The sequence below is a fragment of the Bos indicus genome, chromosome 25 (genome assembly GCF_029378745.1).
Source record: "Bos indicus isolate NIAB-ARS_2022 breed Sahiwal x Tharparkar chromosome 25, NIAB-ARS_B.indTharparkar_mat_pri_1.0, whole genome shotgun sequence".
Classification (NCBI taxonomy): Eukaryota; Metazoa; Chordata; class Mammalia; order Artiodactyla; family Bovidae; genus Bos; species Bos indicus.
In genome coordinates this window covers 15,205,933-15,218,012 of record NC_091784.1, presented here as the reverse complement: position 1 = coordinate 15,218,012, position 12,080 = coordinate 15,205,933, and the positions used below count along the sequence as shown (strand labels likewise).

The following is a 12,080-nucleotide window of genomic DNA, read 5'->3' as shown; positions in this document are numbered from 1 at the left end:
AGGAGTAGGTGATAGGTAATCGCAAGAAATGATGCCCATGGCAGACTGGGGTCAGTGCAGGAAGGAAACCGCAGTGTATCGAACACGGCTTCCTCTAGTGCCGGGTGGGGCTTGAACACAAGGAGTTAGGGGAAGAGCAGTGAGGGGAAGCTGCTTTTTGGAAATGTTCATTCCCATCAACCCAACTTCTGGAAGCTCCTAAAAAAACCACCCGCAATAAAGAAAATAAAAAATGAAGGGCATTCATTTACAAGAGCAAAATTTCAATGCCCAGCCCTGGCAGACTGACTCATAACAGCTCATCCATCAATGGGATACTTTCAATCGCTAAAAATGATGATATTTAAAAATCAAGTTGTAACACTGACGTGACCGCACGGGTGACAATTATCCTGTCGTTTTTAGTAATAAAAGTGGCACGTAGGGAATTCCCTGATGGTCCAGTGGTTAGGACTCCATGCTTTCGCTGCAGAGGGCCTGGGTTCCATCTCTGGTCTGCAAACTAAGGTCCCTCAAGCCTCATGGCATGGCAAAAAAACTTTCTTAATTAAAAAAAAAATTTTTTAAGTACATGTAACGCTGGGCAGCGTGGTCTCGGTGTATTTTTTTAGTGTGCAGGACAAAGGGCTAGAAGGAGATGCTGATAGGGCCAGTAACGGGAGGCAGGATGTGGGGGACTTTCCTCTCCTTTTCTCTTCGGAAGGAAACACAGCAGTTTGTCAGCAGCAGCTCTCACTCAGGATGGGACTAAATGGGGGGGAGGCGAGACTTCTCCTGTCACTTTGCACCTCTTCCTGTTGCTCTAGGATTTTTCAGTCTCAGCATATTGGTTGATATTGGCATATGTTGATATTTTGGGACTGGTAATTCTGTGTCACGGAGGCTGTCCTGAGAATTCTAGAATGTTGAGCAGCATCCCTGGCCTCTACGCACCAGATGCCAGTAGCATCCCCCTGCCCACCTAGTTGTGACAGCTAACACCGTCCCCAGAAACTGCCAAATATCCTGAGGGGCTGCAGGTGGAATAAAATTGTCCCTGGCCGAGAACCATTGATTTACTTACTATGAGAGTGTATCCCTTGTGCCATGGAGACAACTGATGGGCTGACCCTCTGTGTGCAGGTGAAGCCCCTGCTGCAGGTGACTCGGCAGGAGGAGGAGATGCAAGCCAAGGAGGATGAGCTCCAGAAAACCAAGGAGCGGCAGCAGAAGGCCGAGAGCGAACTCAAGGAGCTGGAGCAGAAACACTCGCAGGTACCGGCCCGGGAGCCTGGCTGACGCTGCAGAGGGCAGGCCGCCTGCCCCCGTGGGGCTCACCACCTGTCTCCCCGCCCCCTGCCTGCAGCTGACGGAGGAGAAGAACCTGCTGCAGGAGCAGCTGCAGGCGGAGACGGAGCTGTACGCCGAGGCCGAGGAGATGCGGGTCCGGCTGGCAGCCAAGAAGCAGGAGCTGGAGGAGATCCTGCACGAGATGGAGGCCCGCCTGGAGGAGGAGGAAGACCGGAGCCAGCAGCTGCAGGCAGAACGGAAGAAGATGGCCCAGCAGATGCTGGTAAGGCGCTGCGGGGGCTGCCCTCGGTGGTGCCGAAACCCTTGACTCTCGCTGCAGACCTGTGAGGTGCATCTGATGATGTGTGTCCCCACTGGACTGAGATAGAGACTCAGGCTTGGAGAGGAGCAGCCCTCTGCCTACACAGGTCTCCTCGGGAGCCTGCTATGTCCTGCTGCCCTGCCTTCCATGCACAAACACGTTTCTCCTAATAGCCACCCTGTGTGAGGGGTAATTGTATCAGTAAGCTACTGCGGCAGAACAAAAAGCACCAAGACTCAGCAGCTTAGAAATAAGAAGCATTTAGGACTTCTCTGCTGGACCAGTAGTAAGAATCTCCTGCCAGTGCAGGGGGACACGGGTTCGCTCCCTGGCCCAGGAAGATCCCACGTGTTGTGGGGCCTGTGTGCCACAACTACTGAGTCGCACTCCAGAGCCCACGAGCTGTAATTGTCGAGCCCACATGCCAAAGCTGCTGAAGCCCACTTGCCTAGAGCCTGTGCTCTGCAGCAAGAGAACCCACCATGATGAGAAGCCCACACACCACAACCAGAGAAAGCTGGACCCAGCACACCCGAAAATAAATAAATTTAAAAATATATTTTTTTTGGTAAATGAAATACTAAACATTTATCTCCCACAGTCATGACTCTGAGAGTGGCTTAGCTGAATGATTCTGGCTTAGAGCTTCTCATGAGATTGCAGTTGTGATGTCAGCCTGGGCTGCAGTCTTCTGAAGGCTTGACTGGGCCTTGAGGATCCCCTTCCAGGGGTGAGTGAGCCGTCACTCACATGGCTGTAGGCAGGAGACCTCAGTTCCTTGTTCCGTGGGCTTCTCCACAGGGCTGCTCGGGTGTCCTCACAGTATGGCAGCTTGCTTTCCCTGGACAGAGCGAATGGAGGGAAAACAGGGGAGGAAGCTGCAATGCCTCCTATAGCCTAGTCTCTGACTTACACACGCCATCGCTTCCTCTTGATTTTGTTAGAAGCAAGTCATTAAGCCCAGCTGACACTCAAGGGGAGAAGAATTACACTCCACCTGTTGAAGGGAAGAGGATCAAAGAATTTGTGGACATATTTTTAAAACCACCATGGTATCTATTCTCCCCACTTTACAGATGAGGAGACTGAGGCTCCACAAAGCAAAGTGGTTTACTCAGACCTTTTCTTTCTGATGAAAGGAGACTGCAGAGCACTGCAGGGAGCCATGAGGCCCAGCCTCTGTATCCATGAGTCCCCAGAGCTCCGGGAGAGTAGATTTTGGGTTAAACAAGGCTGTAATTCTTTTCCCTCCCCCACAAAGGACCTGGAGGAACAGCTGGAGGAAGAGGAAGCTGCCAGGCAGAAGCTACAACTTGAGAAGGTCACAGCTGAGGCCAAGATCAAGAAACTGGAGGATGATATTCTGGTCATGGATGATCAGAACAATAAACTGTCAAAAGTGAGTGGGTTTGGACGTCCCTGGTGGTCCAGTGGTTAGACTCCACTGCATGGGGGAGTGGGTTCAGTCCCTAGTCAGGGAACTAAGATCCCACATGCCCTGGAATGTGGCCAAAAATTAAAAAAAGTGAGTGGGGTTGAGTGTCTGGATTAAAATGACAGGCTCATCAGGACTATGGATACCTTCAGATACCTTCCCTTTTTTAGCCAGGTACAAGGAATTAAAGGCCAAACAAGCAGTTATCTCTGGCGCTGATGTGGCAGCCTTGTGGCCACTGTCAGGATGCAAGCATGCCATGGATGGGGGCCCTGGTGGTCCCAACAGTGCCAGGGCCACCGTGGAGCAAGCGTCAGGAACACCACAACCAATGCAACCCCCAAGTTGTGCAAGGGAGGGCGGGCAATGTGCCTGAGACCAGGGGGCCCCCCTCACATTCTCACCACCCGCTTCCAGTTCCTAACAGAGGACCAGCTGTCCTGGGATTGAGGGGCTTCTGGGATGTGAGACTCTCAGCCCCCAAACCAGAAAAGTCCCAAGATGAGTCGGTCACCCTAGTCAGTATCCACTAAGCAGCCCCACTGTGAGTGGACTGCCTTTAGTCCTGGATGCCAGCTGGGCACTGACTGTGAGACAGGCTTGGTGTCAGGGGCAGGGCGTGCACGGTGCAGGAGAACCCAATCCTCGAAGGGCTTATGTTCTAGAGAGACAACAAGTGGATGATTGTACAAGCAACCACTAATTGCCATCATGATTGCTACCCTCTTCTAAGAGCAGAGCACTAGGGGATGGAGGTGGGGCATTCAGGGAAGGCTTCCTGGAGGAGGTGACATTTCAGTGGAAACCTGAAGAATGAGGAGCAGTTAGAGGGGGTGGAGACACATCCCAGACAGATGGTCCCACCTGTTTGCAAGGGCCCTGAGGCCTGTGGTAAGAAAGGAAAGAGGGCCCCTTGGCTGGGACATGAAGTTGAGGGGTGGGGGGGCCTGAGGTGGGGAGTGGCTAGTCTTTGGAAAGCATTATTGTTGAGGAACTTATTTTTCCCCCTTTAAAACTCTAGGTTGCATTTGGTTATAGTGTAGATTATCCTTTCAACTGTTTATCTGGAAGTTACTAACAGTGAAACATAGGCCCCAGAGAAAAGGAAAAAAACTAATGATATTTCTTTTTCTTTTCCCTCAAAAGGAGCGAAAACTCCTTGAAGAGAGGATTAGTGACTTAACAACAAATCTTGCAGAAGAGGAAGAAAAAGCCAAGAATCTTACCAAACTGAAAAACAAGCACGAATCTATGATTTCAGAACTGGAAGGTAAAATGGCTTCTGGCGAGGTTCTGAGGGGGATATTTTATTTTATTTTTTGTTAACACCAAAACCATTTTGTATTGGGGTATAGCCACTTAACAATGCTGTGATAGTTTCAGGTTAACAGTGAAGGGGGTTATTTTAAAAGTAGGAAAATAAGACAGGACATTTGAGAATGGTGGATTACAGCAGGAAAGGGACAGTTCTACCTGGCTGCCTGCTCACCCTTAGGGAACACACACATTCATTCTAGAAGATGCTTGGCACCAGGGCTGACTTTCCTTCCACAAGAGCGTGGTGCGGGTGGGATGGTTCCTGTGTGTGTGTGTGTGTGAAGTGCCCGAGCAGGAAGGCTCGTCCTCCAGGGGTTTCTTGGGTAGTGTCCACCCCTGAAGGGCCCTGGCTTTTGCGCAGTGCGGCTGAAGAAGGAGGAGAAGAGCCGGCAGGAGCTGGAGAAGCTCAAGAGGAAGCTGGATGGGGAGGCCAGCGACTTGCACGAGCAGATCGCAGAACTGCAGGCGCAGATCGCCGAGCTCAAGATGCAGCTGGCCAAGAAGGAGGAGGAGCTGCAGGCGGCCCTGGGCAGGTACAAGGCCGCCGCGGGCAGGTCCAGTGTGTGCGTGTGCCCCAGGGCCCCTGCCGGCCTGCAGGGGGGGCGCCTGGCCCTCCTCCTCCTCCAGGCAGGCCTCCATCTCACGTGAAGTGGCCCCGCCCTGGCCGCCCAGGTGCCTTGCGGGAAACTCGCCTTTGGCCTTCTTCTCTCCCTACCAAGCTCATCCTCCCTACTGCCACTGTGCCCGCCTCTTGGGTGCCCATCCTTCGTCATCTGCACCCCAGCCCTGGATTTCTGGTTGCACAAAGAAGCCGTTCCATGGGCACCACAAACACCACGTGTCTGAGGCTGGGAGGACCCTGCTGTCCCCGGCTGTCGCCCTCTGAGGCCCCTCTTTATGTGAACACCAGTCTCCTCCCGAGCTTTTGCCCCTTCTCTTCCCGCCCAGGGTACAGCAGACTCGGCCCGTTCCATGTGGGGTGTCCCCCGCCCACTTTTCTGCACCCCCTTCTCCCAGCTCGGAGCTGGGGGTGCTCTAACAGCTTCCCCGGGGGCATTAGAGCGGCGACTCACAGTTACTTACCTGCTCCCCGTGTGCTGAGCTCTGCTCGAGCGGTGTCTTTACCAACGCCTGGCCGGATGTGCTGCTGCACCTCCAGTCACTGAGGAGGAAGCTGGGCCAGGGGAGGTGAAGGAACCTGGGCCAGTCACCTGGCTTTGGAGAGACGGGCTGGGAGTCGCTTTCTGGTTGGTCCCCTGGCCAGCTCTCTCTCAGCTGGTTTGTGCCAGGCGACAGCGCTAGGGTGATGGGCCACCTCGTGTCTTCCCTCCACTGGTCCCCTTCCATCCATCGTGGACGAAACTGGAAGCAGCCCCACCATGGTCAGGAGGGAGCTCCCTTCCATTCTTTCAGATCAAGGCTCCCCCTCTCCCACCCTGACCAGATCAAGGCTCCCCACCTCCCACCCTGACCCGCAGTCACCGTCTCCCCTGGTGTTAACATCCCCACCCCCAACAAGCAGTGCCTGGCCAAGCACTTTGCAAATGGAAGGAAGAATCAACCAGTAGTTACTGGGGAGGAACACTTGCCTGACACTCAGAAAGCATCTGTTGGGCTCCTGCTGGGGACAAGGCACCATGCTGGGACAGTGCAAAGCACTCTCTGTGTCTGTGTCTCTGTTTCTGCCTCACTTTCACACACACACACACACACACACACACACACACGTGCAGCACGACCTGTTTTCTTACATCAGCCCTCGGAAACTACAGCCTGCATGAACCTCCAAGCAGTCCAACATGGCAAGAAGGGGCCTTGTGTGTCTCGGGACCTGAATGGAACATGTTCTGATATCTGTGGAACCCAAACGACTGCTTCCAGAAAACCATTTTTGGCGACCTCGTGAGATGAACAGCAGGGGGCCTAGGGACCCCAGGGTCTTAGTTCCGGTGATCTGTCCCTGGCAGGCTGGACGACGAAATGGCTCAGAAGAACAATGCCCTGAAGAAGATCCGGGAGCTGGAAGGTCACATCTCAGACCTCCAGGAGGACCTGGACTCAGAACGGGCCGCGAGGAACAAGGCGGAGAAGCAGAAGCGGGACCTGGGGGAGGAGCTGGAGGCGCTGAAGACAGAGCTGGAAGACACGCTGGACAGCACAGCCACCCAGCAGGAGCTCAGGTGAGGAGCCCCCACCCGGCCGGCCGGCCGCTCCGATGGGTCAGGACGGCTGGTGGAAAGGGGCAAACCCACACAGATCCTGAGTCACGGGGCTCCTCAGGCCCTGTGTTTATCGTGCTGATTGCATTTTGCTTTAACTGATGTAAGCATGCTTAATTTTTTTTTTAATTTTGTTGAAATATAGTTGATTTACAACGTCATGTTAGTTTCAGGTATACAGCAAACTGATTCAGTTCTGTTCTTAACAAAAAGGACATCTCAGAAAACTGAGTAATAAATATTTCTGTCTAATTAAGCCACATGGATACCTAAAAGGGCCCACATATCTTCCTACCCTGGAGATGATTAGCTACTTGGCATTTGGGAGTTTCCTGTTACCCAAAGAGGGTAATTGGAAAAACTGGATTTTTTAATTATTTGAAAATACTAATAATTTATTATAGATGTTATAAATACTAACATCAAATCTAAATATAATAAAACATTTTAATATGTCGGAACCATGAAAATCAACTGGTAAATTAAGCATGCTTATTTTTTAAATTTATTTGTTTTTAATTGAAAGATGATTGCTTTACAATATTGTGTTGGCTTCTGCCATACATCAGCATGAATCAGCCATAGGTATGCATATGTCCCCTCCCTCGTGAACCTGCCTCCCACCTCCTACCCCATCCTACCCCTATAGGTTGTTACAGAGCCCCAGTCTGAGTTCCTTGAGTCATACAGCAAATTCCCGCTGGCTGTCTATGAGACATATGGCAGTGTGTATGTTTCCATGTTACTCTCTCCATTCGTCCTACCCTCTCCTTTCCTCACCCCTTCCCGTGTCCATAAGTCTGTTCTCCATGTCTTATCATGCTTATTTTTTAATCTTGTCTTACATCACAGTAGGAGGATATACTCAATTAGAGAATGACTTGAAAACTGTAGGAAAGTTAGATACCAAAAGCATCGACCCCAGTCCCACCACGGTTAACATTTTAGGGAATTTCATTCCTGTCTTTTCCTGAGTGTGTATAAGTTTTGCATTAAATTTTCAAAATAACATTTATCAGATTGGTCTTCACTTGAAGTGTCACTGCTGGCTAACTGACAATACCCAACCAAAAAGCAGAAACAAAAACGGGTCACCTGCCAGATAATGAATGCCGACTTCAGTGAAACTAGGTCATTTATTTATTCAGCAAATACACAAGTGTGTGTTGAGTGCACCCTGTGCCAAGTGCTGTGCTAACATGGAGATTTACTTCCCACGTTTTGGGTTTTGTGCTACATCACTTAGCTGGGCCTAGAAGCCAGCACAACTTTCTGCCCCCTTTGCACTGGCCCAGAGCAGTGGCTCATAGCAGTGAACTCAGACTGTTTGGGTTCAAATTCTTGGTCAGTCACACGATGGTTTTAATACCTTGGGCAAGCTGCTCACTCTTTCTTAGCATTTGTTTCCTCATCTGTAAAACAGAAATAATGATACACTTGCCTCTAAAGGTCACTCTGAATATTCTATCAGATGACATATACCCAGAACTTAGGTCAGAGCTTGGCACATAGCGTATCCTCAGAAAGTAAAGCTAATGTTAATATTTACAGAACAGTCTGCAACTCACTTTGCATTCTTCCAACAATATCATGTGTTATTTTGTGTATTTGTTTGTCGGCCCTGGGAGATTCTGGGAGGTAGCATGCTCCTCTTTTTTTATGGCTACCTCCTTGTTTTGAGGAAATTCCAGGTCCAGAGAGGTTAGGTGACTCACCTGAGGTCACACAGCTTGGGAGGGATAGTGACAAAGACTTCAGTTCCGGGTCCCAGGAGACCCCTCGCGCCTCTGCACTGAGGCCCGTCTCTGTCTCCTTGGCTGCCAGCCTCTGTGTTCTTGCTGCCCAGGGCCAAGAGGGAGCAGGAGGTGACGATGCTGAAGAAAGCCCTGGACGAGGAGACACGGTCCCACGAGTCTCAGGTGCAGGAGATGAGGCAGAAGCACACCCAGGTGGTGGAGGAGCTCACTGAGCAACTGGAGCAGTTCAAGAGGGTGAGTCGCCGTAGTTTTCTGGTGACAACAAAATGCAAAGAACGATGTGTCAGCAGCTTCAGGTAACTACACGCGAGTGTCTGCACGAAGACCAGTAACAAGCTGCGGCGATCCTAATGAGAGTGACGGCACCCAGCATTTATGCTTACTGAATATTACGTTGACTAATCTTTCCTACCACCCACTGGGATGGGTACAATGAAGCCCCTTTGACACAAGAAGGAACTGAGGTCCAGAGTACCTAAAGGCCACACAGCTATTGACAGAGTCCCAGCAGTCTGCTCTGGCGTGCATGCATGCTCAAGTCGCTTCAGTCATGTCTGACTCTTTGCAATCCCGTGGACTGTAGCCCGCCAGGCTCCTCTGTCCATTGAATTCTCCAGGCAAAAATACTGGAGTGGGCTGCTATGCCCTCCTCCAAAGGATCTTCCCAACTGAGGGTTCGACCTGTATCTCCTGCAGTGGCAGGCGGGTTCTTTACCACCAGAGCCACCTGGGAAGCCCTGGCTCTGGACTCATCTCTTAGCCTCTCCAGGGCAGGGTCTCCAGGTAGGCCCTTGTGGATAAGCAGAGTTTAGCAAAATTCTGGGAAAGTAGCTGAACACTGAGGACAGTCTAGCCATCTTCATTTCTGTGCAGAGTGGAGCAAGACTGTCATCATTTGAGTGGCAAGACAGTGCTCCATGGTTAGTTTGGGAATGACTAGATCTAATCTTCCTCTGATGCTTGGCTATTTGGGGGTGCACAGAATCTGAGGCAGTTAACTAGCACTAAAATTCTGTGTATCCGGAACTTCCTCTTGCTTTGGAGAATGTCCTTGTGTTTCATTCCCAGGGAAGAGTTTTTTTAGCTTATGACATCCTGCTAGGTGTCTTCTCTAAAAGTCTGAATTATACCATGATCCGTGCTGCAGCTTTCCTCCAGAACTTTCTAGACTGAATGGCTGTTGAATTGTTGGTATTGGCATTAGCTTCTATCGCCAGTCAAGATAAATGTTCTTCAGGACTCCCCTGGGGATCCAGTGGCTAAGGCTCTGTGCTCCCAATGCTGGGGGCCTGGGTTTGATCCCTGATAAAGGAACTTGATCCCACGTGCCTCAACTAAAAAGATCCCACATACCACAAGAAAGATCCCAGGTGCTGTAACTAAGACCCTGACTCAGCCAAATTCACCAGGGAATCCCAACTAAGACCCAGCTCAGCCAAATCAATAAATATTAAAAAAAAAAAAAAGATAAATATTCTTCCATGAGCTGGTTCACCACCAGTTTGATCATAATCTCAGAATTTTCCCATACATTTAAATAACGGCTACAACTCCTGTATGGCATTGAGTATATGCCACTGTTCCAAAGTATTACAGGCACCAACTCATTTAATCCCACCGTGACCTTTGCTAAAATGCACATCTCCAGGCCCCACACTGAAACGCACTGTCCCTGATATACACCCTCACGCTCCAAGTGGAGAAAAGCTACCTGTTTGTGTCACCTTGTCAGTCGTCACGTGGGGTCTGAATATGAACCTTGGGCATTTTGTCAGTTCTTTTGTGTTGGACAAATAAGATCTTGCTAGTTTTATCTATAACATGTATTTCTCCTTTCAACTGTCTTTTCTTTATTATGTTCAGAAGGTTTTTCTTTTTTTTTTTTTTGGCCATGCCCTGTGACATGAGGGATCTTAGTTCCCTGACCAGGGATCAAGTCTGAGCTCCTTGCATTGCAAGCATGGAGTCCTAACCACTGGATCACCGGGGAAGTTCCCAGAAATTATTTTTTAGTTAATTAATGATTTACTTTTGGCTGCGCTGGGTGTTTGCAGCCGCACTCAGGCTTTCCCCAGTTGTGGCACGTGGGGGCTCCTCTCTAGTTGCGGTGCACGGGCTTCGCAGTGTGATGGCTTCTCTTGTTGTGAGCAGAGGCTCTAGGGCGTGCGAGCTTCAGTGGTTGTGGCTCGTGGACTTGTTTGCCCTGGGCCGTACACGGAGTCTTCCCAGACCAGGGATGGAACCAGTGACCCCTGCGTTGGCAGGTGGACTCTTAACCACCGGGCCACCAGGAAGTCCCCCAGAAAGTTTTATTGTGATCGAAGTTGAATCCAAATGGGCTTTTCCCACCGATGGAGTAATAAGTCCTCCAGACAGTGGTAAGGTCCATGTGTCACTTTTACTCTAAGTTTGGAAAGCCAACTGACCAGCGCTGAGCCAGGTGGTCATCCGAGATGAGCAGGCGCTGGAGGCCTCTTTGCAGAGACTCAGCTGTTCTGGCCATCCATGCCTGACCTGAGCAGGAGGGGCTCACAACGCCTGCCCACCATCTCAGGAGCACTGAAAAGGGAGACTGTTTTACCTCTAGCAACGTTTCAGATTGTTGGTGATCCATGCCTGACCTGAGCAGGAGGGGCTCACAACGCCTGCCCACCATCTCAGGAGCACTGAAAAGGGAGACTGTTTTACCTCTAGCAACGTTTCAGATTGTTGGTGATCCATGCCTGACCTGAGCAGGAGGGGCTCACAACGCCTGCCCGCCATCTCAGGAGCACTGAAAAGGGAGACTGTTTTACCTCTAGCAACGTTTCAGATTGTTGGTGATCCATGCCTGACCTGAGCAGGAGGGGCTCACAACGCCTGCCCACCATCTCAGGAGCACTGAAAAGGGAGACTGTTTTACCTCTAGCAACGCTTCAGATTGTTGGTGAAAACTCATAGCATTGTTCCTACCTCGACTCCCCTTACACGTGTATAGTCACCACCATTCTGGGAAAAAGGTTTTAGGGGAGCCCAGGTCCCGTGAGGTCCCCCAGGGTCCTTGATATCAACCTGCACTGTTGCCTTAAGAAGCACTTTGTCCCTGTCTGGGGTCCTGGCAGCATTAAATGGACTTCGTCACCAGAGGACTGGCTTCTGAGGGTCCCTGGACACTGCACAGACGGGCCCAGGAGCTGAGGGTGAGCCCACTGTTGCGTTCTCCACTCTCGGGACCCACACGCTTTCTTCTGGTTTTTCCCCCAAACACTTTTTTTCTTAGAGAAACTCATATGCCTACAAGAGCTGTTTAGATAAAATAGCTTTCTCTAAACTTTCACAGAAATGGCAGTGTACATCCAATGATAAATCAATGGATGAGAGGGAGTGGTGGGGCCTGGGGCTGAGTGGAGTGTGACTGCCCTGTTTATAGGGCCAGCTGCTACTCAGATCCAGATGATTGCTCTCGCAGAGGAAGGCAAGACCTCTGTTTCCAGATCTTTACTTTTTTTTTTGGAAGTCAGACTTTAAATAGAGATGTATGCAGCAAAATTCACCAACTTTAAGTGTCTATGTTTCAGTGAATTTTGACAAATTATTTAACCACCACCCAATCATGAAATAGAACATTCGATTTTTCAAATGAGAAGCTGGGAACCCAGATTTTTATGCGATATTTCTTTTTATTTACCTGACTGTGCCAGGTCTTAGTTGTGGCATGTGAGATCTAGTTCCCCAACCAGGGATCAGACCCAGGCCCCCTGCATCGGGAGCGCTGAGTCCTA

The 12,080-nt window shown here is 50.4% G+C and overlaps 1 protein-coding gene across 3 annotated transcripts in view; it reads left to right on the top strand.

The window, feature by feature from the left end:
• The window catches only part of MYH11 (myosin heavy chain 11), a 127,623-nt gene that overhangs the window by 96,381 nt on the left and 19,162 nt on the right, over positions 1-12,080 (top strand). For all 3 annotated transcript variants that reach the window (XM_070779711.1, XM_070779710.1, XM_070779712.1), the window contains 7 exons: positions 1,123-1,254; positions 1,346-1,552; positions 2,853-2,990; positions 4,173-4,296; positions 4,705-4,876; positions 6,311-6,523; positions 8,409-8,553. In XM_070779711.1, coding sequence (XP_070635812.1) covers positions 1,123-1,254; positions 1,346-1,552; positions 2,853-2,990; positions 4,173-4,296; positions 4,705-4,876; positions 6,311-6,523; positions 8,409-8,553 — 1,131 coding nt within the window. The remainder of the gene's footprint in view (positions 1-1,122; positions 1,255-1,345; positions 1,553-2,852; positions 2,991-4,172; positions 4,297-4,704; positions 4,877-6,310; positions 6,524-8,408; positions 8,554-12,080) is intronic.